This window comes from Meleagris gallopavo, chromosome 2 (assembly GCF_000146605.3).
Source record: "Meleagris gallopavo isolate NT-WF06-2002-E0010 breed Aviagen turkey brand Nicholas breeding stock chromosome 2, Turkey_5.1, whole genome shotgun sequence".
NCBI classification, from domain to species: Eukaryota; Metazoa; Chordata; class Aves; order Galliformes; family Phasianidae; genus Meleagris; species Meleagris gallopavo.
In genome coordinates, this window is record NC_015012.2 from 67,789,654 (window position 1) to 67,817,467 (window position 27,814).

A 27,814-nucleotide genomic window follows, 5' to 3' on the forward strand; every position below is an offset into this window, starting at 1 on the left:
TTGCTGACAATAACTTACTGCTATTGGACCTTTTACTGCTGAATTTAATTCTTTAAGATATTAATACTTATAGAGTTGTTTTCTTGTCAAAGCTGCCTGTGCTAATCAGCGTCCTGACCTTTTCGGCTGTGTTATTGCCCAAGTGGGAGTGATGGATATGCTAAAGTTCCACAAGTACACCATTGGCCATGCTTGGACTACTGACTACGGTTGCTCTGACCATAAGGAGCAGTTTGAATGGCTATGCAAGTAAGTATCTCTAAGTACTTCTGTCATTGTTAAAATGCCAACTCTGCTCAACAGTTTCAGGTTGTTGTGATAAATAGCTATTATTATTAGCTAATATGAATTATTTCATTCTTTTCTCACATTAGATTTATGGACTTTAGAGTTTCTTTACAAGTCAACTTCGCATGAGAACAACTCTCTTCAAAGCCCTGTTGAGTTAACTGATTATAGTTTCTGAAACCATATTCTACTAGCAGCTTTAACCATTTGTTAGGTACTCTTTCCAGACAATGCTTGCTTTAGGCTGTCACAACAGAGAGTATTCTCAAGTGAACCACTATGTAAATTGAATTTTTTACAATGGGGAAAATAACCATTATTAACTGTATTATACAGTGTGGATAGGATTTATTTGTAGGAATTGAATGGCAGTAGACCATAACAGGATATTAGTTCAGTTCTTAGGCTCTTGCTAAGAGTTCTGGAAAGATTATTTAGAAGGGGAAAATAAAACAGACACTGTGAGAGAACAGCAATAGTCTGCACATTTGATATGGTCACTAACGACTGTGTTAAAACATGTTCCATCATTTAAAATTATTTTTCTGGCATCTCATCTCCTGTTACTGTAATTGTATTCCTTCAATAATGAAGATTGGCATTACAGGACAATGCTTCAGACATGCTAACAATTTGGCTTGTCTGAAACACAGTAGTTTTTAGATAATAAAAAATGTGTATGCTAGAGTACACTGAGATCTAACTTATCTACAACATTTACTAAAAAAACAAGCAATATCAATTCCAAATACTAGATAATCAGTTGGGCCCATTGTAATTACATTGTTACAAGATCCCTAGTTGTTCAATTTAAGGTTTCAGTGGCAAACAAAGTTTGTATATACAATGCACAAAACAACTAGCAAATTTAATAATTTCTTTAATCGTTAGTTTTCAAAAAATACTGTTTGCTTTAAAATGTAAGTATCAATTAAGTAATCTTGATTATTTTGGACAGTAAAATTGGCATGAACATCTGTAAGTTCAGATATCCTGAAGTTGTAAAGTGGAAGCAAAGTTTTAAATTCATTCTATGATTAGGAGATATGCATCTGCATAAAGGACTCATACTTTACCTACTTATTTACCTGTTTATTTATATGCTTAACTCACAAAATCCAATGCATAATTTTAAAAACATAATATTACCTGAAATATTTCTACTTCGCAAAATTTCTTTAAGCTGCTTTGCCTCCTGTTCAACTGGCAATGGTACATCAAATCATCAAATATAGAAAGATAAATAATGTTTCAAAAATGTTGTCTTTACAGATACCCAAAAAATACCTTATAACTAAACTGCCATGTACTGACCATCTTTTTTTTTTTAAAAAACAACAAATTGTCATCTGGAAATTCACTTACATTGCTCTTTCAGTGGAAATGAGGGAGTTAGGAATCTGTTAGGTTAGACAATCAAATATTGTTATATTGCTGTGTGTTCTTAAAAACAATTTGGGATTACTTAATGGTTACTCATCTAAATGTGAGATTAATTAAAAAAAAAACAAAAAACAGAATTCCCTTTGTATTTTCTCTGATGAAATAGAAAAAATAAATTGTGTCCTACTCCTGATTTCAAAAATGTAAGACTATTCTTTGGTTAGATGGAATTCTCTGTGACTATTAAGTTCAATTTATAATGTCAGAGTATTTTTGTTGTTGTTGTTGAGATATGTAGATACATTCTTTACATTATGCTGCAGTCGTGTTTAAAAAATTTTCCTGCAAAGAAAGCAAGTTTCTAAGTAAGATTTCTTACTCAAAAAGTAAGAATCAGCCATCTGTCTAGACCAATAAAACTTACAGTTCTTTTTTCAGTTTCCTGCATGATATTCCTTCAGGGTACCTGCATGTTCAAAACTGGTATAAATGCTAGTGGGAGCAAATTTTGGTAAATATATATAGCACTTGTTATTCACCATGAGAAACTGTTTTGTATGGAAAAGAGACATTCATTCACATGCAGACCTGGAAATACATGTGTGTGCTGGAAAAGTCTTCATCTCCTTGCTTCGCTGCAGAATAGATCCTGCTATGAGCTTTAGAGCTTCTGTTGTTCTTTCCCTGTTGCCCATTGCTGCTATTTTGATATTTCTGTGAGACGTAAGCATACGTCTCTGTAAGTTACTGTATTTGCTTCACATTTGAGAGCCAGTGATTTGTTATGTGTCATTTGCCAGTAGTGCAGTCCTGGTATGTGCAATGGGGAATTGTACAATTGAGTGCTATCAGATGTCACTGTGATAATTTCAGTGGGAGAGGACCTTCTTATTGGATCTTGAGGAGAAAATATATAAATGTTTGTGTATTCTTCTCAGGTATTCTCCACTTCACAACGTTAAACTACCAGAAGAAGATGGCATCCAGTATCCCTCTACACTGCTGCTCACAGCAGACCATGATGATCGTGTGGTCCCTCTACACTCACTGAAGTTTATTGCTACTCTGCAATATGTTGTGGGTCGAAGCCGTAAACAAACCAATCCACTTCTCATCCATGTTGACACCAAAGCTGGACATGGAGCAGGAAAGCCAACTGCTAAAGTTATAGAAGAAGTGTCAGATATGTTTGCTTTTATAGCACGTTGCCTAAATCTTGATTGGATTGAATAGGCAAAATGCTTATTACTTTCTCCTTTAGGAAAAAAAGAAGGGCTTTAACACCATTTAAGACCAACCAGATACTACTTGGTGTAGTACTTACATTTAAGAACTACAGTTCAATATTTTATTGATCCAACCTGCTATGGAATTTTGATCTGTGCTTCCCTTTTTTTAGAATTTCTTTGAATTTCTTTTCTACTGCATTTCAAAGTACATATTAAGTAGCATGTTCAAATACATAGCTGAGCTACTGTCAGTGTTGTTGTGAACATCTAGATTCCAGATTTAGTGTTAGTTGAGCTAATTTCATGTAAACAATTTTAATGTATTTTACACCTATAAACATATCCAGATCATCTATAATTAAATGTAAGTACTGTCCGCATACAAAAACTCTGAGCATACTTTATTTACACAGTAACTTATTGAAAAATGGAAATGTAAAATGTTCTTTGATAATCATGAAATATCGAGGAGATAGTAGTCTAGGTAATTAATTACCCAGATATTATTTAAAAAATTGTATTACTTCATACTGTTTGTAACAGTGTTATTACAGTTATAATAATGTTACTAAATTGTCTTTTCTTACCACAAAGACTTGAAAATGTCCATTTTCTCTTCTGTTGTTTATTTTCACAAAGAAGAGAAAATTGGAGGCAGGAAAACTTGAAGAACTCTTCAGGTACTCAATTATCAGTCAAGGTATGCATATACACTTCATAGTGTTGCCTTTCTACTGTTAATTCTTCAACTATTTTTAAACTGTAGACAGATTTGTCTAGATTGTTCAAATTCAGATTTTCCCAATGCATATGACAGGATATTCTTTAAGGTGCCAAAATTTGAAGATACATACATAGCCTTGTCCTGGCTGCAAAACAACAAAAGCATATAAGCAGACTTCCTAGTGAATTGACATGCACGCAGTACCTGAACTGCCATTTCATTAATCTGATTAGGTTGTAGAGCTATTAAATATGAGTAGAAGTTGTCTAGTAGCTGTCTAAACTGTGATGTGCTGCAGCAAGCAGATTTTTATTTTGGGGACAGAAAGGTTTTCTACCATTGACTATTAGTCTTGTTCCCATCAAGCAAATACTACTGCTTCTCAGTTTTGGATAAACTGATACTCTCTTCCAGTATTATGTTTGTCATCATATTCATACTTGGATCCCAAGGCTTTTGGAATTTTTGAGCTATTTGAGCTCTGAGCTCAAGAGCTTTATCTCTAAGCAAGTAATGTCTCAACTTGGGAAGAGGGAGTGGTATTTAAAAAGTGAGTAGGCTGCTGATTATCTGTACCAAATTCATATTGTTTCTTTCACTCTGAGGGACTCTTCCTGATTCACTCTGTAGCCTGGGAAGGATCATGCCTCCAAAGCCCTTATAAAGTACAATCTGATTTGGGGGGATGGAGGGGGGTGGGGAAGAGGGATTTCTGCTTTCATAACAAGTACCATACCGATAAACCTGTATGTGATCTGAAGCTTATTTGTGAACCCTGGACATTATTTTTACCAAATAATGTATGGATTGCTGTATTTGATCACAGCATCGAATTGAACAATCAGACTAGAGAGCTGAGGGATTTTTTTTTTTTTTATTCCTCCAGGCTGTGAAAGCGGAGTTTGGGTTCAGCATCTCACCCTGACCTTTTTCCCATAGACATGTGAACTATTTTCTAAGATCATTTTGGAATTTTTAACAGCTGTGCTGTAGGGGCAGGAATGAAGCTGATGATAGAAAGCTGGGACGAGTGTCTGACACACCAGAAGGCTGTGCTGCAATTTGGCAAGACTTGGAAAGGCTGGAGAGTTGGGCAGAGAGGAGCACTATGCAGTTCAATAGGGCAAGAATCCTACATCTGGGAAGGAGTAACCACACATATCAGTTAGGGGTTAGGGGACTGACCTGCTGGAAAGAAGCTCTGCAGAGAAGGACCTGGGGGTCCTAGTGGACAACAGGCTGGCCACGAGTTAGCAGTGTGCCATTATGCTTAAGAAGGCCAATGGGATCCTGGGATGCATTAAAAGGAGCATGGCCAGCAGGTCAAAGGAGGTGATCCTCTCCTTCCGCTCTGCCCTGGTGAGGCCTCATCTGGAGTACTGTGTCCAGTTCTGGGCTCCTCAGCTCAAGAAAGACAGAGAACTTCCAGAGAGAGTCCAGCGGAGGGTCCTGGAGCATCTCGCTTGTGAAGAAAGGCTGAGAGACATGGGACTATTCAGCCTGGAGAAGACTAAGCGGGGATCTTATCAATACTTATAGATATCTGAAGAAAGGGTATCTAGTGGATGGGGCTGGGCTCTCTTTGATGATGCCCAGCAACAGAACAGGGGGAATGAACACAAACAGGAGCATAGGAAGTTCCATCTGAACATGTGGAAAAACTTTATTGTGAGGGTGGCAGACCACTGGAACAGGCTGTCCAGAAAGGTTGTGGAGTCTCCTTCTCTGGAGATATTCAAAACCTGTCTCGATGCTTTCCTCTGTAACCTGCTGTATAGAATCTGCTTTATCCAGGTGCTGAACTACATGATCTTCAGTGGTCCCTTCCAGCCCCTACGATCCTGTGCTCCTGTAATGCACAAGTGCAGTGCCATCTTTGAAAGTAACACCCCAGAGAATCTAAACTCTTCTTGAATGTTATGATATCAACAGGGCAGAGGTTTTTCTCTAAGCAAGAACTTTGCTTGATAGGGTTTGTAGAAAGCAGGATCCTTGGATAACTGTGAAACTGAGCTGAATTACATCAGCGCCTTGACTCTCAAATCCTTGAGCACAGCCACCTCAATCATCTTTTCAGTCTTTGTTTTACCTTGTTCTGTAGCTGCTCAAACACGTCTTTTTTCTTTCTGTTTTTACCAGGTAAGTTGCGAAGATTGGAAACAAACATTTCTCTTTGAGTGGCAAATGAGAGTGCTGAAGGTGGACCTCCCAGTCACAAGATTAATGTTCAGAATTCCCGCTGTAAAAAGCTGCTATCTCTATTAGAAAGATATTTTGTTTCAATAGTAAGGTCTTAATTGTGATATTTTAATTGATCTTAAGTAGATATTCCAAGTACAAGATTCAGGTTTCAAAAAAGTAATCTTGCAGAGCTGTCCTATTGACTGTACTGCTCCTTCTAGTACAGAAAGGATGATGGCCCCACATGGAATCCATGTTAATTCCAAGCAAGTAATACAGGAGTAATACACTGGAATTTAAACCTTTAAGATTTCAATTAAATAGACCTGGAACCAAACAACTCCTGGTGTAGAAAACCATAATGAAATTTCAGCTAATCTGCTTTCAAGGGTAGCAGTGGTAATGCTATTTCACAGAGAGGCCCTGTGTTCTGTGCCTTCTATTTCCAGTGCATGAAGCAAATTTCACTCGAGTCCTATAAGAGTCTTATGTTATATAAGCTAAAATCTGTTTTTAAGTGGAAATAAATGAACTTTTCACACAGTACTTCCTTTCAATATTCTTCACAGCTAATGTAAAGATATCTTAGTTGTCTTTGCCTCCATTATAATACATTTGCATCAGAGTTTATATGTGTGAAAAGAGTTGGAAGTATTTTAAAAGTTTTAAGTCTTCATATCCTTCACAAGAAAGAGCAAATTAATTTCCCTCATATTGGAGTTGATTTAATTTTTGGTATCTGAGGAAAAAAAAAACCACCTGAGTATAGATGGATGTTGAACCCTCCCCACCAGTATAACCACCAGCATCTAAGGGAAGAAGGAGGGCAGTTGTCTGTGGGTATGTAAGAGTAAGGAATGGTTAAGACAGAATTTGGAAACACCTGTTCCCACACCCAGAACTTCTCCTGTTTCACCAGGATTTTCTTGACGTGAGTTTTCTTGGCCATCTGTCTGTAGGAAGGCAGAAACATGAGCAGCAGTTGTTTGGATTTGATACAGCAAGCAACAGCTTTCAGATATCTATGTTTGAAAGGTGATGTCAGGTCGTTTAATTTTAGCCAAAGGCAGCCCCTCAGACTTCCTGTCAGCCTCTCCTATGAAAGGGGTTTTCTAAGCTGAGTAGGATTTGGGGGGAAGGGCTGAGGGAGGTGCTGGTAAGCCAAGCTAATAAACAAGCACCCAATTTTCTGCCAAGCTCTTCTACTTTGAAAGTCTTTAGCTAGACAGCTTTTGTGCAATCGCCTCTTTGTGCAGACCTCCCAGGATTTGGATAGTTCATGCTGTTTGAACAGCCAGGTTTGGCAACTTCTTTCAGTTCTCCATATGTTCTTTTAATTGTTTTTGCCTTGCTATTATTGTGTGCCAGGAAAATAAAAAGCATTTCTCCAGGTTTTTTTTTTCCCCTTACTATTGAAGAAAGGAAAAGTGAGGTAGCCTTCCAATTCTCTCATCTATGAAGATAACCAGAGTGCATTCTCAGACAGTGTTACTCCTGAATAATCCTATACTGTTTCTAAACAGTCTCACACCTTCCACATGTTCATGGCAGAGGGATCCCTGTGATGGAGTCCCTGAGTGGAACTGAGACCAGCTGCTGGCATCTGCAGAAATAATACGAAGTTCTGGATTAGGAGGTCTGTGATTTGGCATTTTCCCCCCCAGTTTTTCATAAGAAAACGAATGGAAAATTCAACTCTTAAAGCTGAGCAACAGCATGTCAGCATCTCTGCTCTGTAGATACCCCTCTACATTTATAGCAGGAGTAATAGAGGCAAGGAACAAATGTGCTTGCATCCTTACCCATAGCAGGGTAAATTTAATTTTGGAGGTCTGAATAGTGAGAGTTAATCAATTAATGGTGGTTTTCACTAAAGATTTCTGGCTTCCACAGCAAATGCAACATGAGAGCTGGAGTCAATGGATCGATGTCTGCAAATGTGACATTTCTGGCCTGGTGTGCCGCTCAGAAGAAAAATGTTGGTGTGTGTGTTCTACTTTCAGCACGTATCAGGCCCTCTGTGTGCAAAAAGGAAGGAGATGTTCTTCTTGAATGCCTCAAAGGGTATTTTAGCTAGCATGCATGTTAGATAGGCATCTGATAGTGCTAGCTAAAGCATTAACCTAGACATTTGTTTGTAACCTAAGCAGTGCCCAAAAATATTGTCTGTAATTTTCATCTTAACATTACTGTAAAAATATAGCAGAAATAATCAGATGAAAAGCAAGAGAGCTTAATTTTGTAGTATCCATGTTGTCCTACCCTTTCAGTGTAGTAGATGGATGTTTATTTTCCAAGTTCCAAAATAAACATCCCCCTAGAAATGGAGAGGGGTGGAATTCCCTGGGTTTAGGAAATGAGGTAAGATCACACACCATGCAGACCCAGCCATAGATTGAGCAACACAGAATACCTTAATTCAGCAGAGGCACCTGAGCTCATAGGTGGAAATTCCACTTAGTTCTTAATACCATCATTTTCACATTACTTTTCTTTCCCTGTGAAGAGCTGTACTTCACCTCTAACAGTTCCTCAGTATATTAAATATTAAATTACATTGCATTTCTGGAAGTTCTTTACTATGAAAGTGGTGAGGTGCTGGAACAGGCTGCCCGGAGAGGTTGTGGATGCCCCATCCCTGGAGGTGTTCAAGGCCAGATTGGATGGGGCCCTGAGCAGCCTGGTCTAGTATTAAATGGGGAGGTTGGTGGCCCTGCATGTGGCAGGGGGGTTGAGGATTCATGATCCTTGAGGTCCCTTCCAACCCAGGCCATTCTGTGATTCTGTGATTTCAGTGATGCTATCAAATATATTCTCTTCTCCTGCGGGACTTCAAAAGCATCAAAAGACGAGCAAGAGCTAAAAAATTATCAGTAACTTTGAGTAACTGCGAGCATACTAAATAACAGAGGAATTTATTCATTAGTTGTATGCCAGTTAATGCAGTTCTTTAGGAGCTTGGATGAGATTGCCTAGCTGATGAAAACACTTATTTCTGTGCTGTTTAATGCTTTGAGGCTATCTTCTGGTGTGCACCATGAGTGTGTCATTGGAGCAGCAAATGATGAAGCACTGCAATATGAGCTGTTGTTTCCTTCCTGGGAAAGAAGTTGAGTAAAGTGTTGGGGCATTTCACTATTCAGAATCTTTTAGAGTGGTAACAGGAGCAGAAAATACATCATTAGATGATTATTGCAAATGAAACAGTGTTATTTCTCAGCAGATTATGATGTTTTCTGAAAGTGTTGTATTTCGGAGGGAGTTCTGCTGTAGTAAAACATGCTTTGAGCTGTACATATGTGCAAGTATCTATTTCAGTAATGTGGCAAAACTGTTAAGCACTCATGTTTATTGTTATATAACTAATATTGTGCTGTTTTGCACTGACATTGTTTTCTGATTTTAGTTTAAAGCTCCTCAGCATGAAAGGTGTCTTTTCATCATGAATATACAACTGACATAAAACTGTAAACTTATGACTTCTTACAATGACCCAAGCTATGGTTTACCTTTCATCTTACATTCCACAAGATAGGCATGGATATTAGGAAGACTTCACCTTATTGCCAGAAAAGTGAAATAAATCTTTATGATCACTGCCTGCAGATTGCAGAGCTTGGGAAGCCTCTGTCGTTAATTGCAAACACACTTCCAGCTGTATTTTGAAATTAAAGGCAAAACTTTTCGTAATTAGAGATGCTCAGACCTCCTGAGTTTTGAGAAAGTACAGATCCCCATCTTATCTCTGCAATAGCATCCATCCCTCGAAGACTGAAAGCAAAATAAGTCATTCTTGAAATTCTCCATATTTGCAATGCAGTTATCCTCCAGCACTAGCTTCCAGAGCATTGGCTGCCAAGCACAAACTGGAAAACATCCTCCTCTCACAGATGCCAATCACTCGCACAACAACCCAGTCATTAAACAGTTTGCTGCCACGGGCCAGCTGCCCATCCTTTCTGCTCGTTGGAACCTTCCAAAGCCTTCAACTTGCCAGAGGAAGTAGATGGAGGAGGAAGGGTATCAGAAGTATAAAATTGCTTCTAGCTAATAAATTAGAAACCCTGTCGAGACCATTTCATTAGAGGCTTTGAACAGTATTTGTTGTTTTTTATGCTGGTTCCCTTTGGTGAGAATTAGGCAGCCAGTCTTGCCAAGTGGTGCCAGTAGTGCTGGGTCAGAGGAAGGATGATGTCACCTGGAAAGGTATTCTATAGCAGATGCTTTCTGTTCATAGATTTAACACCAACACGTGTTGATTTCTGCTACTTATCTAATTAGGATTATTTTGAGGGAATAGCCATCAGAACATCAACAGTGGAGGGGTGTTGTAGCCTGTCTAGTCCCTCAGAGAGGCTGTATGCCTTATATGGGTGCAAGACAGTTATTGCAGCAGGACCTCTCCAAAACTTGGGGAGCAATCACTACCCAAGTCTAGAAGTGGCACATCTCAGAGGATAGCAGGATAGGAACTGTGTATCTATTTTGTCAGAGGCACAGACCTATGGAGGCTGTACTTGTAGAGCTGAAGGAAGAGCTGTCCTCCAAGCAGTCAGAGGCTGGCTTTGGGGTGTGTTGGCCGTAACTCATCCCAAGCTACCACACTGATCATTACACTGGTGCTTAGCCAGTGTACTGGCTAAGTAGAACTATGAGTTCTCTGTTGATCTGTTATTTTGGAACCTGAGGATAAAGGACTTCTGGGGTGTGATAGACTGAATCAATTAACTGTTCAGCTATTTAACCCTGCTCTGCAGGCCTAGATGCAAAAGCATTAGTGGGCTGCCTGCAGGCCAAGGTGCCAGAGGGCAGCCTCCTTCAGCAATGGAGGGCAGGTTTTGGTTGGGAGACCTGGCCTTCTGTATGTGGCTGGAAAGGCACAGCAGTCTCCTGCTGAGCCTCCACCACATTGCTAACCTAAGGGATTTAGGGATCTCAGTCTCCCGTGATGTCAGGAAGCACTGGGGAGATGTGAGCAGGAGACATTAGGTCCAGCCAAGGGGTCCACACAGGAGACACGATGGGATCTGTTCGAGCAGATCAACCATGTATGTAAAGCTTGTGTCTTGTAGCTCCTGCCTTGGGTCTGCCTTTACCTGATGTGCCCCATCATGAAAAGTTTCATAGCTCTTTAAATAAATAAATCTTTCATCCTTTCAACACCTTCAGCACTGCAGGCATCTGGTCAGATTCAAACAGCTGGTGATAAATCATCCTGGCAAAAAAAAACATTTTCTGCTTTGTCTCATGTGTCCCCACATGCGATATTCTTCCATCTGACACCAGCCCTGAGGCAGAAGTTGGGTGGTAAGTTTTTGCTTGGCTGCTGCTTTAAAATTCAGAGGTCTCACAGGGCCATGGTCTCCCTGCCCCACAGGAGCATGGTGCCATTGTGTAGGCAAAGCCCTGGGCAGGATCCTGGCAGCCTCCCAAATGCAGAGCTCCAGGGTGGTCTTGGAGGAGGATTCCTGGGAGGAAGGCTGGAAGGAGAGCTGCTTCCAGGGGGTATTTCATGCCCTGTGCCAGAGTAATGCCAGTGCTTAATACAGGTCTCATCTTCAGGAGCTGTACTGGGAGCTGTGTTTGAAGCGTGAGGTTTCTCGGACTTCCTGCCCTTCCTTAGCAGAGGACATGAATGTTGCCACATTCCAGAGGCAACTTATCTCTTCCTTTAAGTATAAACATCCTCTGTGCTCAAAGCCTTTTTTTTTCTTCCTGAATTTATTAGTGCACTCATCTCATTGTGAGTTTCTTCCACCAGTCAGAATGGCAACAGATGTCTAGAGAACCTAATCGCTCACATGTTCAAGCCCTAGAAGGCTGTGCAAGATATCTAGGGGATCGTGTCATTCTTGTCTCCAGCACAAATGTTGCTGGAATGCAATGCCAGCCTGGAAGCCGGCTTCCCAGGGAGCTGGGAGTGCAGTGGGGAGGTGAGTGAGCAGGCCTTCAGGAACAGTTCCTACCTCCATGCAGGGAGCCCCAACCTCCCCAGGCCTTGCTGAGCACTTCCCAAGGACAGGAAAGGCTGCCAGCTCCTTTACATGAGCAGTACTGCTGTGCTGAACCACACAAAGACACAGCATCACAGACTGGCTGAGGCTGGTGGAACCTCTGGGCCCATCCCAACCCCTGCTCCAGCAGGGACACCCACAGCAGGGTGCCCAGGCCCACATCCAGACGGCCTCTGAAGATCTCAGGGTGGAGACCTCACAGACTCTGGGCAGCCTCTGCCAGTGCTCCATCAGCTGCACAGAGGCTAGCAGGGGACAAGGCAAGTAGAGCCTGACCCTGCCGCTGAACCAACAAGGCCTGCTGCTTAATGCAGAGAAGTCCACCTTGTTGGACTAACAGTCCAGAACAGGACAGGACCTCCAGATACCAAGGGAGCTTCTTGGCCTGACTGGGAGTCATTGCTGGGAAGAAGCAGTGAATTGATGGGTTTCTGAATAGCAGTTAAATACTTAATGCCTGCCTGACTCCAGTTTCAGGTTCTTAAATACCGCTGTTGACTCTGAGCCTATATCTAACAGCAGCCTCGCCCTCCGCATTCTCCCATTCTATTTTCTCTGCACAGGATTACACACTGCAGGAATACTGTTTTCCTTACCTGCTCTGCACTCCACAAGGTGCTCTCTTTTCTAATTCAAGCTGCAAGTGCTCATTTTTCATTCTTCACACTCCTTGCTGTTTTAACCTTGCCTGTTCCTTGAATTATCTGGAGCTTCAGCATGCAGGAGCAACTATGAACCGTATGGCAAAAACATGCTGCAGGCTCACACGCACATAGAGACCTTTCCTTGGGGCTTTGGCTTAATTTTCTCTCTGCTTTGTTCCTGATTGCTCATTAGAAAGGCAGAAAGCCCTGGAGCCAATTTCCAAAGACTGGGCGTACCCACTGGGTGACATATGGCTCCCACAGACATGGCCCTCCAAAGGACTGTGCACTCAAATTGTATTTCTGGGATGCAGTGAGGATGTCAGGCAACGCTTCTGTTTTCAGTGAATGACTGGCTCTCACGCACTGGGAATCTTTGGTGCTACTGTTACTTTCCATTCAGTCCTCTGGTTTTCATCCCTGCTCTCAATGCACCTTCACTTTCTTCTGCTAACTCTAGATGTTGTCTTTTGCAGAAGGGGTTTCTAAGCTGCCCTGGCTCGGGTAAATCTTGCTCTTGTTCCTCAGAGCTGCCAACTGAAGCATTTTGCAGAACTCTCCTCCCAGGCTGGCAGGCTCCCACTCCAGCAGTGCTTTTGCCACTGCAGCAGTTCATCACAGCCATTGTTGTGGATGCACAGCCCTGGGGATAATTAGGTTTTCCCCATAAAGGTCCTCCAGTTCTCATTATTTCATCCTTTATGGTGGCACAGAGAATATGTTTTCTGGTTTTACGTTTTCTTGTTCTCATTTCAGGTAAGCAAATCCACACAGATCTAATTGAGATGAAGTCTGGGATTAAAAGTGAACCACCGTTCCCTTGCCTCTCGTTTTCAGTACTGGAAACTAAGAACTGTCAGCAAAAGACAGTCCTCATCCAAGACATAAGAACCAGTGCCTGTCTTCCTCTTCAGAATGGACCCAAAAAAACAAATGTCAATGGGGCTGATGGAGGGTCTGTGCCCTGGGGAGAAGGTCTATCAAGAAATTTCCTGAGCTCTTTGTTTACTGAACAAGACAGAACTAAGCTTCAGATGCCAGCTCTCATCTCTGGGAATGCCTTTAAACACCCACACACCTTTTGCTCTAATTGCACTTTGTGGTAGGCTCATTTGACAGCTGATACCTAACTAACCTGATTTCCTCCCATTATTTTTTTTCTCAAACATAGCTGACTGCACTAGAGGCACTAACACTGATGCCAAGGCAGTCTTGGCCCACGCTTTGTTTCTTTCCCTGCTAGTCTTGTGCAGAAAGTGGTTTTCAGGTTTCTGGCCAAATTCAGAAGTAATGGATTAAATTTCTTCATTGTGTTGTTTCTCTTCCTCGCTGAAATGCATGTCCTAAATTTAATTTTGAGTTGAAGAAAATGTGTCATTCATCCAGGAAAATAAGGTTAAGCACATCTATCCCAAAAGGGAGGCAGTTTGAAAATGAAACGACTTTGCCAACTTTTTCTGAGAATCCTTTCCAACAATTCACTGAGTTTGTCATGAACACATCACTTGGTGATCGTCCTATTTGCTTCTATTGTTGCCCTCCACATTGTTCATGCACTGAACAATCCCACATTGACAGAACAATTCCAAGTTTTTCTTAAAGCATGTGTGAGAGGTTTGGGGTGTGCTTCCTCCTTTACTTTGGTAAAGCTTCCCCAACGAGCAGGTCTGCTTCTGTTCCTCCGAGCTTTCCTATCACGCTGCTGCTAAAATTACACAGAAGTCTCCAACAGAAACTGGTGCACAGTGTCATTAATCAGTGCTGCCCACGATATTCATGCCGGTATCTCGGAGCAGCACTCGGGGAACATTTCTCAGCCTTCATTCACAATCAGTGATCTCCTGCTTATTATTTTTGCTGCAGTGACAGTTTTGCTGGATCAAGAGACGCATCCCCATGAGTCCTCTTCTGAATTTCCAGCAGTTTAATTTCAGTCTTCCTAAATTTGTATTTGGTTGCAAGTTTCTGCCCCATTTTAACTCTCCTCTTGACACTTCTCATGACACAGCATTTCCCATTAACATTCTGGGCTGTTTAAAGAGACCTGAGACAAAGCTGTCAGAGTTCCTGGCAGATCTCCTTGAAGCCTCTCACCAACACAGGTTTCACCATTTTTAGCTCATTCCTGCTCGCTTAATGTGGTGCTACACCAAACCTCATGGACACTGCCACAGCAGGAAATGGAAAATATCTTGTAGTTTGCCAGCAGCAGAAAAAATGTTAAGATTAACAGCTTTGTTGACAACGACTTTTGCAGATTTGTCCCATCTTAGTGTTACTGTCACGAGTAGTAAAGCATTAGCCATTGTATTCCATCAAAAGCAAAAATTTCCATTTTCTTAGCAGTCTGCTAAAACCTGAAAAAAGAAAAATTGTCCTTCATAATTCCCAATGAGATTCCATTAGACTGAAAGGAAAAAGTGATGTTGTATTTTGCATGCCTCAGAAATGATGTCTTAAAGGCTGTGATGCTGGCTGCGAGAATACTTTTCCAGAGCAGTGCAGTTACTCTCAGACAACTCATACATTACCTGCCTCCAACTCTTCCATTCACATAATGCAGGAGTGGGTTCTGTGGAAGATGCACAATGACTTTCATGTCACATCAAAATTAATCGAAATGCCACAGTCTAAGAAAATAAATATTTTTTTTCCCTCTAAATCTTTAAACCTAATAAATTCTCCAGGGAAATGTGTGGGTTATAATAAACAGACATTTCTTAAGCATCTAAATAAGCTGTGTGATACTGTTTCAGCACACAGTTCTGTAGCCTGGAGTATCGCAGCAAACAGAGCGGGATGAACCCATGACAGCTGAAGATGAAAAACCCTGCACCCATATAAATTCTCCTAACTTCATCAAACTCGAGCAAGCCACAGTGATTTACACTTCTCCAGAGTGTTTTCAGTGCAGTTTCTTTCAGAAATAGAAGGGCAAAAGTGGAAAGGAAAAAAAAAAGGTGGAATTACAGATAAACAAACCAGAGGATGGCAGCTGCCTGCATCCTACCAGGGACAGAAACAAAACAGCCAGCTAATTATAAGCAATTCTGTCTATAACTCATATTCTCTTTTTTTTTTTTCTTTTTCTTTTTTTCTTTTTTCTTTTTAATTTCTTCCCTGATTTCATTTCATTTTAGTGTGGTTTCAAGGAAATAAGATCTTTTGCTTGAAGACTTCATCTGCTCCTGCTTGCCACAGCCCAGAAGCCAATAATCCTCTCCGTGATATCAGGCATGCTTGCCTGATACCGTGCCAAGGACAGCACATGAGATTCTCGGGCATGTGGAATAGGAACAAGAGATGAGAAACCGCAACAGATGCAAGGTAACTGCTGAAGACAAAGATTTATAATGTACCCTTCCACAAGAAAATGAAGGGAGGATGGAAAACAACTTGGCAGTGTTGTCTGCACCCTGGGGATGCTTTCTAAAACCCCTCACCCATAATGAACAGCAGTGGACTGATACGACCAGAGCTGGTCTTCACCAAGGAAGTGTGCAGGGCGAGCAGATGCCATGAAAACATGGTGCTAAGCACAGCCCAGCACTTAGTGTAACCAGCTCCTGGTTAGCCTTAGGTGGCTTTCAGGGCTAAGTGAAAGCATGGCTTTATTCCAAATCACAGTGTCATCTATTTTCTCATGCTGCTTGATACGATGCTCAGTATTTTTTTGAACAGTTGTATTTCATTTGATCATTTTTAAAGGAGGCATAGCGCCGTGAAGTGAGCTGGGTAGGAGTGACAGAGAAGTGTTGGGACATTTTGACAGCCACTAGGCCTATCCAGTCTCATGTTTAAACTGGGATTTTTTGGCCAAAGGAGTCCCATGTTTATTAAAAATGCTAATGCTGTTAATAGCATTGTAATACAGTCAAGCAGTGAAAGGAGAGCAGCACTGATCCCTTCTTTCAGTGCCTCTCACAATTTCATAAACTTCTGCAAGGCCCCTCTGTTCAGATGTCTTGCCTTCAGTCAGCTTCGTTCTCTCTCTCATTGCTCATACAGAAGCAGTTCTGTGTGTTGATCACTCTTCTTGGCCTTTCTGAAGCTTTTGCAGCCAACCTACACCTCTAGAGAAAGAAAGATCAAAACTGCAGGCAGTATTCCAGGGGTGAGCAAGTCATGGACTTACACGTTGGCACGATGGGGTCCAGTTTTCTCTCTCTTACTTTGTTGACAATTGTTAATAATTGGTCTGTTTCTTAAACTGTATACTGATAGCAAGCATGAATAAGTCTCATCAAGCTATTTATCATAACCCACAGCTTTTGCTGCTGAGGGAAGCAATCAACCCATCTTTTATATGTGAAATTAGAATTGTTTTTCTCCTAACATTCATATTTATCTACATCAAATTTCATCTGCTGTTTTATTGCCCACTCAATCTCGTAAGCTCGTTCTCCAGCTCTGCATCATCATCTTTACTATACAGAATAAATGACAGCTAATATTGTGTCAGCAGCAAACCTCATAGGACAGATTTTCCTGCAGGATTCCTCTTACAATCTTTCTTCACCACGAAGGACCATTTTCTCCCACCCTCTGGTTCCTTTCTTTTCATAAATTATTTACCCATGCAAGAACTTCTCTCTTGCTACATGGCTGCTTTGCTTCCTTTAAAAGCCTTGGTGACGGACCTTGCTGAAAGCCTTTTGGAAACTCAAGCAGGCAGCTTGAGTTTTATCTTATTTAATTGCACTTGACATTTTCAAAGAACCAAAGGTCTGAGAAGGTGATATTCACCTATAAAAACTATGATAGTTATTACTAGCAAAAGCGACTGCAGGCACTCCTACCAGGGAAACTTCCCCAGAGGAATGACAATGTAGGGAATCCAGCATCAACACAATGAATATTTTTCACGTGACATGTAACCCCAAACCCAGATCCAGAGGAAACTGCCAAAGCCAAGAAGGTAGCAGTATGCAGAAGGTTGGGCAACCAGGTAGAGAGCTCTCCTGGCTTGTTTTCCATTGGTACAGGAAAGGATTTTGAAATACATCAGGACTTAGATACTTGTCTCAATGTAAAAGATGAGGATCAAAACTAACGAAGCTTGGTAGATAATCCCCTTATTTTCTGAATACTTCATTTGAACCTGACCTGACAAAAGGAGGCATAAAGCTTATGGGGTACCATACGAGGATAATGAGCCCTTTGTCAGGCTGCGGACCACAAAATGCCCAGAGCCAGTGGGCTCCAGCACCAGTCACAGACCTCAGCATTTTCTGAAGCTTCCCCAGACTCACACTGCTCATTTTCTTTGGTCCAGAAAATAACAGACAGCATCATTCTTTTTTTCCAGTGCCAGAAAGGATACTTCCAAGCAATTGAAGTGATTAATATTCAGAATGGAATTATTTTACAAAAAGCACTGGAGAAATTGCTGGACTTGTAAAGATCAGCATTTCATTGCTTGGACTGCACATTAGAATAAGGACTAAGACTAAATTGTTTGTGAAGCTTTTCAACAACTTATTGATCTTCATTTTAAATGCTGACATGAGCTATAAACTGAGATCTCAAAAATCTTAATTTAAATGACAAAGCATCCTATTTATAAGCCTTGTAATAACTGGCAGCACTCAAAACCTTGTCTAATGTTTGGGTCTGGTTTTTGTTTTTGTTTTGTTTTGTTTTGTTTTGTTTTTTCTTGTGTTGGATTTTCCCCCTTCCCTTCTTTTCCCAGCAATTTGCAGTAGGATGAGATTCTCACACTCTTCAAGCTGAATCTTGTGCTATTTAGCATACTGCAGACTCTCAACCAGTGCTAGAGCATTTCTTAATTATAAGCATGAGAGCTGATCAGCAGATTGGGAAATACTTCGGTGCTCTGCAGACATAACACTTTTGGGTTTTTTTCTTTGTTGTTCCTTCACTCCACAGACCATATGGCAAAAAGTAATATGTTCAGTGATGTATATTAAATGATGTTTCCTCTTTTTTTTTTTTCTGTGTAATGTTTTGTGTCCAGTGCAAATAATAACCAAATGCAAAATATTAACCCCGTAGTTTCCACCTTGCTTCTCTAAAGAATCTGGTCATGGTTTCCAGTATACACACACACCTCTAGGGTTGAGACATCCTTGCACACACCAGAGCTACATCGACTTCATAACTCTTGCACTGTAAATTGCCATGCTGAGATGGCTGTGATTTAACCAGTTGTAATTTAACTTGGTATGTATCTGCCCACACATTTACATCTGAGAGTTATCTACTCCTTCCCACAGAAACAGAGGGGAAAAAATAACTTATGATGTTACTTATTTACCCCACTTTCATTTCTATATGCAGCTCATCACTGTGGTACCTAAGCAGTTATCTATGTTCAGACAGACATAATTAATAGCTAATAGTTAATGCAAAAGCAGTAAAATTTCCAGTGGCAATTGTTCCTTATTTGTGTGCAGTGATGCATATATGTAATAGCCTATTGGCATTACGGCAGGCAGTCCACAACCATAAGTAGAATGACCTTCCCAAATTTCTGGTCTTCTAGAGAACATTTCAATTGCCATCTCCTTAAATGCTTCTGAACAGCTTCATTCCTGAGAGCAATCCCAGTGTGGGACTTTAGCCTACCAATCTGCACTTAGATTTCTCTGTGTTACTGTTCTGGTTGAATGTGTTTGGCCACAACATACTCTGCAAATGGTAAAGGTAATGTCAGAAAGGACAGGAGAAAAAAGTGTTCTCAGATGCTATAAATAAGTGCAGGCAAAAAATGCCTGAAAACAGATTGTGAAAGGAGTAATTGCGATACCTTTCCAAAGTCATTAAGCAAGTAGGAAAGCTAACTCAATTGAAAGACAATATCCTTATTAAGGAAGAAGATAAAGGAATATGTTAAAGTGGATGACATTTTCCAGAAAGAATGAGTTATTTCTGAAGTCTCCAAATTGAATTCAGATTGGTACTCATTTACTTATCTGTGATTGTGTATGCGTGCCCTGTATGAGTATGCGTACTAGGAATGCCACCCTCCTTTCCTTTATTGATTTTATCTCCCTCAGTGCTCATCTGCCAATATATTTGTATAGTAGCACACAGGAAAGCACCTCGTGTACATGCAGTCCAGTGAGAACACCATTATGCATCCTGCCTGGAGAAATGAGCCCTCCAAGCACTGAAGTATTGATGCTTGCAAATCTTTCATATTCTGTTGTGTTTACACCCTCCTGCTGATTTCCTTGGCATAGTAACATGCTTTCACATCACAACAGAACCGTGCAATTGCTCTTTGCTGGCTGTTACACTTGGTTGGTCTGGTCGTGAGCCTGGGTGAATTCACGTTTCAGTGGGCTGCTCACCACTACCACTTCAGGCTTGCCAGCCTGGCTTGCCAGAGGCTCCTTAGCAATATCAGGGGGAACTGAATTCTGCAGGAGGTGTCTGAGCAGCTGTCACATCACAATGGCCTAGGGAGCTAATTCCAGATCCAACCATGCCAGGCCCTGCCCAGCCTCTGAGAGGGAGTGAGGGGGCCTGCCCTGTTCTAGCTGACAAGGCTACAGGGCCTCACAGAGCAGCAAGATGGAATCAGTACTATAGCTGGGAAATGCTTCTTTGCCCCACATGAGGATTTTCCACAGCTGGACTCGCTCTCCCTCTTTCCTCATATGGAGATATTCCCAAACTCCTCCAGACTCAGTGGGAGGTTTTCACAGTGGGCTTAGAGACAGCCCACCCAAAGGGCCACTGATTAAATCCAGTGAGCTACGTGTGCAAAAACAAAGGCAGGTGGGAACCCAGAAAGAGGCATATTGACATGTGAAATAAACTGCGTTCTCTTTCGTGCTCTGTTGTTGTTGGTCTTTTTTTTAGTGCTATTTTCCCCAAACATAAATGTTGCACTTTGAAGAAAAAGGCCTCTGTCAAATTCAGTTATCCTTGGTTCTGGTACCAGTTGACTTTTCTCTGACTCTCTGAATATTGAAAAAATACTCAGTTTTTTAAAACTTATGTCCTCTTTGTTTCACCACAGCCTATGTTCAAGATATTTCTGATTATTTCTTTTAACTAACCTTTCCCTCGAATCAAATATCTTTAATACAGAGTATACAAATGATAGATCTTCTATGTCTGGATGTTCATCATAATGGAGTAATTGCATTTTGGTCTTTAAATTTCATCGATTTTAGCAAAACCACACACATTGAAGGCAATGTATCAGACAGCCATGTGTGGTAGACACTCACCTACTTCTACTCCTCTCCATTTTCCGTCACTGTAAATAGGTTGTTTCACATTATGCAAATGATACTAACCTCATTTTCCAGTTCTTCTTTCTTTCCATGTAAATGCATGCGTTGATTAGTAGATTAAAGTAATCTGCTTACTGACACCTGAACAGTTGGGTACCTGAGCCAATACCATTAACTATCTTCACTAACATGAAACCCATCGGTGCCAAGGACAGGTCGTAGTCAACATTTTCTGTATGCCTTGTGCTAGGAAAATAGAATAGGATAGTTAAATTCAAGATTTACTTATTTAAATTCAGTGCAAAAGCATTTTTCTTTGCTCGTTGCCACTTTCATTAAGTCAATCCTAAGCTTTCAACAATGATGTGAATGCCATTATGTAAATAAGCAATGACTTTTCAGACTCACAGAAATGATGACACCTATACAGAGACTTCTGAGGCTATTTAACAGTGGCAGTCTCTGAATTTCATAAATGCCCATTTGTAAGTGTTGCATTTAGTAATAATGATTATTTTTCTGTGAGGCTGGCCACTTTAAAGCCATATCTTGAAGCTGAGAACTAATGAAACATTTAATATTCCAGAATAATTCACCTCTGCACATCAGAATGCTGTAAGAAGTTTCCTATCTGATGACGCCTATACCTGGCACTGTTTGTTCTGCATTTATTATGGTTCTTGAGATAATATTCGTATTTAATGACTGTGCACCGATAAGCTAAAACTGGATGAATAGAATGTCTTCCATCTCGTTCTGCTTAAGTTGACATGAACTTTCATTTATGTCATCACTACTTGCAGCTGTTCAGATACACTCTAAAAACGCTGGAAGGAAGACTCCATCAATCCACAACCAAATGAATGACCATAAGAATGAGTCTGTTGTCTTACTGTCTCTGGATTGCTTTAATAAAAGCATTTGTATTCCAGGAAGGAGGCAAGAATATAATTAATCACTGACACAACTGAATAGGCACATTGTCTAAGTGATTCATTAGGAAGCGATTTCAAGAATATTTATTTTGATGATATACATTTTATAATTCATTAGCAACATAATAAAGTGAACATTCAAAAGAATCCATTTCCTATTTTTATACCTTTGAATTAAATATAACTACACTCTTGCTATCTGCGGATCTTTACAAAGCTTAGTGCCTGAAGCCAAATGCAAGTGATTGTGGCAAATACAATTATATTGGAAACCTAAATTTACAAGAGTGAAGTCCTTCTTGTATTGACTTTCAAATTTGGTTTGAAAAGGAGTTTTTTTTGACAAATATTTGAATGGTAATTTTTAAACTTTGTGAGGCTTTATGGCAAGTCTGCCCACTAGGGCTTACCTTGGTTCTGTTTCCTTTTGTGGCATGACGACACATGTTATCCATAGTTTGTAAACACTTGTTTGTAGAAACATCTTCATAACACAGAGAATGAATGCTACAATGGTTGAAACTAGTTAGTTATAGTGCATGGGTGGCAGTTAAAATTGGTGTAGTTTTGTGTCAGTCCAAACTTGTTTTAACAATAACATGGACACCCCAGAAGGTCAGAATATTCTTGCATTAGCCATCACACGTGTCATCTGGATCCCTCTAAGTAAAAATTGCAGTGTATTTAAAAATCTTTATCTATCCTCAGTAACAGTGTTTGTGAAAATGGCTTGATAGAGAGCTGGAAAGTGGTGAAAAAACAAACTGAACAGTGGGGGTATACAGAGTTAAAAATAAGGAGTGTGAATCTAAGAACTATTAGAAAAAACAAACAAATGTGTAACTACTAAGATATCTGATGTGAAAACTTAGGCTGGAAATTACAGGTTTCCTTTCTTTTTTCTGACAACATCTAGTAGAGGTTGATGACAACTCAGAACTTCAGCAAGAGAGAATATAAAATAGTGATATCAGAATTCATCTCCTTGCCTGAAATCTTTAAACATTAATGATGGAAAGCATCTGCTTTCTTTGCCTAACAATAATATAACCTTTAAACGTTTTACAGTTGATGTCTTTCTAGTTACATAATGTTTTGAAGAGCATTTAGATTCACAGTCCTTATTTTTAACTTTATATTCTCACTTCTGAGCAGACATCTTACTTTAGTGATTGACTGACCTGCAGCTCTGCACCTTGTCCACAGAGCCTCGTCTCAACCACGTGCTTCCCTGTGCATACCACCCCTTGCATACCACCATTTAAGAAGCTGCGAATAATCCAAATCAAGATCTCCTTTTGCTATACAAGCAGTTACCATGCTACATTTGCCGGTGTTTGAATATCTGGAAATACTATGCATCACAAAGTGTATCTGAATGAGGCAAAGAAAAGTGCTCCATAATGGAGTGTTTATGGCACATAGTGCAGTTTTAGCTCTAACTTCCAGAGTTGTTTCTCTATTTGGCATTAAAATGCATTTAGCTGCAATGTGGAAAAAGCATTGAAAATAAGACTGAAAATGCATCTCTTTCCAAGCTCTCCCATGTAAATGCCCTAAGCACTGGAATTTCAGCCCACATGGTTTTGGAACCCTTTTTCTTGATCCAAAGAAATCTTGGACCCTCTCTGTTTACTACATTTGAGGACATATTCCTGCAGTGCTCAAACCTTAGAGGATGAGTGAAGCAGGCTCTGGCCTGTCCTTGCTTCCGTCATAGCTGAGCAAACGAAACCAAAAGCCAAGAAAGAACTCACTGAACACTCACAGCAGTCACAAACTGGACTCCCATATTGTTACAGCTAAATCTCATGCTAGTTGCTTCTTCCATCTCTTTTAGATGCTGCTGTCTGAAAAGAGCTCAGAGTGGGAAGAGCCAGTTCCCAGAAGTCCCCTTCTCTACAGTCATCCACTTTGAGAGTTTAAAGTCTTTAGGTGAGAGAACTGTATTCCTCGCGCTCTTGGTTATGAAAACCTGGGTTCAGAAGAGGCCCTCCACCTTGACTGCAGCTGATGATACTCACTTCTAATTCTATTATCTCAAAGCCTTTAAGAGACAAAAGACAAAAACCTAAATGTGCTGTTTAGCATGTTATTTTGCTGATGCATAAAAGAAAAAAAAAAAGCCTTTTGCCTAAATTACAGCTATTTTACCTGTACCTGACAGGCGATGTTGTTAATTGAATGCCATTTTGAAAAATGTTTCCAATTTGAATTTTGCTCAGTTCTGCAAGCTGAATATATGAACTACAGGATTATATTGTGTTATGACATGACTTGGTTGACATCTTGCTTGTAAAAGGCAGTAATAAAACTGGTTTAGTACCCAAATGCAATGCTGTTTCTTCTTACTTCAGCTGTACCAGCAAACAAAGGAAGGAGGGGCTCTGTAGGACAATCCAGCTATATAGAAGTCTGCTAAAACCTTTTCAAAGTACATTAAGAATTTAATTCTCATTCTGAAATGACTAGGAGCTCCTGCATATTGCCCTCTTGTGACTACCTGGAAAGTACAATATTACATCCATCGAGAAAAAGTACATCACTTCCTAAAGAGATAATTCATCTTGTCACATACTACCATATCCCCCTGCTCCATAAGTTATTTTTATTGACCAAGGACATTGGAGTGAAAGAAAAAATGCAGTAGAGATTTATTAAGCATTTTTTAAAAATCTCTCCCATAAACATAGTTATTGATAACTTCAGCACAATGTAAGGAACACCACTGCTTCACTCCGGAGATAGTGGAGAAGACAGCTATCTGATGTTGTAAGTCAGTCCCTCCTCAAGCAGGTGCTGAGGAAATAGATGGGGCTGCTTTCTGGGCAGCACAATATTGAGCTTTCTCCTCCCTCTGCCTGGACTCATTCAGCCACACAGCCAGGGCAGGTGGTGCCAGCACTGGGCACTCCTGGGTCCCTGCTCCGTGACCTGAAGGCAGTGTGCTACCTCTTGAGGCAGTGGCAGCTACGAGTGGCATTTGAGGACAGGGCTGCTGACAGCCTGCAGCAAAGCAATCTGCCTGTTTTATGGAGGTGTCAGACTTCTCGTAGGATGGATCACAGCCAGAGACAGGTGCATGTAAGGTACCTCATCAATCTAACTGTGTGTGAGAGAGCTGTTCACACTCAGCTGAAGCTGTCCGGCTCCATGGCTGAATGTTGGGCCCAGCCCAAGGGTGCCAGACCAGGTGCTCAGTTACTGTTCTATCTACAGGAGCAGTCTCTCAGTTCTGACTGCTCCTTCGTTGTCTCCTCAGTGGGACTGTCCCAGCAGAGTGCTGGCCATCGCCAGGTCTCTCCCCAGAGCCGGGGCCACTATGTCTCTCTCCAGCAGCCCTTCAGTTCTGACGCTGCATTGCTGAGCCTTGCCACCGGCTCTCTGTAAGCTCACCGTTACGTGTGACCTTTACATCTTGTCATGCTACTGCAAAGAATGATACCAGTTATAATTTGGTTCTGCAATTATTAGGTTACGTGACCTTTTAAAAACAGTCCTTCTATACAAATACCACAGGTCATTTTACATCAGGGAGCAGTCTGATTGCCCCAGTAGCTGATGTGAAGGGTGCCAGCAGCACTTGGCTCCTCTCAGTGCATGGAGGCTCAGCCATTTTGTGCCTGTCTCACTCTGGTCTCTCACCCAGGCCTGTCTTCCAAAGATGAAAGCCAACCTCCAAGCACCCGCAACATGGCAGGCTGAAAATTAAGGCTGACAAAATTGCATTTGACTTAAAAATCTTTACCTAAGTTGTTCTCTCTGCTGAGCCTTTCCTAAGGCTTATAACAAAGCATTTCATAGAATCGCAGAACCATTAAGGTTGGAAAATATCACTAAGATCACCTAGTCCAATCACCAGCCCATCCCCACCATGCCCATTAACCACATCCCTCAGTGCCGCATCCACAGTTACTTGAACACCTCCAGGGACGGTGACTCCACCACCTCCCTGGGCAGCCTGTGCCACAGCCTCACCACTCCTTCTGAGAAGAAATGTTTCGTAATACACCGCCTGAACCTCCTCTGGCACAGCTTAAGGCGGTTAACTCCCATCCTGTTGCTGTTACCTGGGAAAAGAGGCCAACTCCCACCTCACCACAACACCTTGTCAGGTAGTTGTTGAGAGCAATAAGGTCTCCCCTCAGCCTGCTCCAGTCTGAACAATCCCAGTTCCCTCAGTTGAAACTCTGACTGCTCCCTCGGTGTGTCATCTCTTAGTTGTCTCCATTTTGCCTTTATGTGCCACGTTTCAAATGTGTACATCAGTGAAGTGCAACACTGAGTACATTAAGATTCAGATTCAGGTCATTGGCAGTCTCAGTCTCACAATGCTAGAGAATATTGGATGCAGAGTTTATTGAAATAAAAGAACTGTTATAGCAGAATTGTTCCTTGGTGACCTATATGACATGGAGAATTACGATGACTGTCGTTTGCAACTGAGTACAACTCTGAAAGTATCCCGAAGATATGCTATGAAAGTATACTGACTTCCTTGCTTCTTTTATGATGAAAATTAGGGGGAGCCCATCTTAAATGATCCAATATTGATTTGTTAGAATAACGTAATGTTGACAGAGAAATAGATCCAACATAAAATTTCAGCAGCCCTTCTTTTATTTGATATTTTTCCATCCTATTCGCTATTGTCCCAATGACGTGTAAACATAATGGCCAAATTTATGCTAAGGCAATTTGGGATGAATGTGAGTAAGAATGTGCGCGCTTTCACTTCTCCCCAAATACAAAAAGCAAAAAGAGGAAAAAACCATGAATCAGCCCTGCCTCAAGTTTGCCAGTGAAGTAATCTCATAGAATTCTAGAATATCACAAGTTGGTAGGGACCCACAAGGATCATCACATCCAGCCCCTGGCTCCACACAGGATCACTCAAAATTCAAGTCCTATATCTGAGACTGTTGTTGTTCAGATGCTTCTTGAAATCTGGCAGCTTGGGGCCATGAGCACTTCCCTGGGGAGCCCACTCCAGTGCCCGACTTCCTTCCAGTGAAGAACCTTTCCCTGATATCCAACCTGATTTTCCCAAATCTCTCAGATGAGACTGCCAAAGTCAGACAAAGTTGACAAAGTTGTAAAATAGCTTATGTAGGATGTGTCTGAAAGGTAATTACTTGGAGTGACACTGTAAAACTCTCTAAATGCTTAATTAACTACAAGAATCTTAACATGTACTTGATAAGATTGATAAAAAGACTTTTCTCTTTCAAAAATAATAGATATAAAAATAAGTACTGCAATCAGGTAATGAAGTTTTGAATATAACTAACCTGGGATAGTGCTGGGTTAAAGTGTTCTGGCTGTTTGTTTTCTCAAGTTTTAGGAGAATTAACTGCTCCAAAATTCCACGTGCTTTCTCTGAAAAACACAGATCCCAGACTCCCAAATGAAGAACCCCACCCTCTAAGACAGTGAGGTCACTGGGATGATTACAAGGACCTTGAGCCTTCTGTGAGAGCACAGCAGGCAGCTCAAAGCCTGTACTCCTGTGGTCCATGTCCACATCTTGTGCTGTGCAATGAACATGTCCACCTGGGGCAGGAGATCAAGCGATGGCCACTGGCCGGTGTGTGAAGTCCCCCAGTTTCTTGTTTAAAAGACACATATTGCTCATGTTCTGATTATTGAGTATTGCTTCTGCCGTACCGGGAGCTGCACACGTAATAAACACACTGTGATTTTCTGTGCATTAATAGCTGGCAGGTCTGTTTCCTTCAGTCTATTGACTGAACTCTATCTCCTCTAGACATAAAGTGATCACCAGGACAAATTTATGGCTAGCACACGTATCGACACAGTACCAATGGCTCTAATGTGTTCTTGTTTGGAATGAAATGCCTGAGGATTGCATGCAAACAGATGCACAAGTCATAAAACGAGGACAGCGCTGAGGGCACAGATCTCCCCAAAGAGAGATGCTGCAGGTGAAGAAGAGGAAAATTGCATTTTTATTTGCAAACCAATAGTTCCCAACAACTTAACCCAAGACGGCAGTGCAAAAGATGACCTTCTGCTGTGCTGTGAAAACCGAGGGGTTTGTTGGTCGATGCTGGATTTTTTTCCCTTTCGTGCAGGCACCGAGCCGGCAGAAATAAAGCCGCGAGCATTCCAAGGCATAAAAGTTTGGGAGGCGGCACAGCCGCCGGCTCTGCCCACCCCACAGCCCGCGGGGACGCCCCGTCCCC

The 27,814-nt window shown here is 41.2% G+C and overlaps 1 protein-coding gene across 1 annotated transcript in view; it reads left to right on the forward strand.

The window, feature by feature from the left end:
- The window catches only part of PREP (prolyl endopeptidase), a 96,033-nt gene extending 91,574 nt beyond the window's left edge, over nt 1-4,459 (forward strand). Inside the window, exons 14-15 of the mRNA XM_010707556.2 lie at nt 93-249; nt 2,610-4,459. Of these exons, the coding sequence (XP_010705858.1) occupies nt 93-249; nt 2,610-2,904 (452 nt within the window). The 3' untranslated portion in view covers nt 2,905-4,459. The remainder of the gene's footprint in view (nt 1-92; nt 250-2,609) is intronic.
- Nucleotides 4,460-27,814: the final 23,355 nt, after the last annotated feature.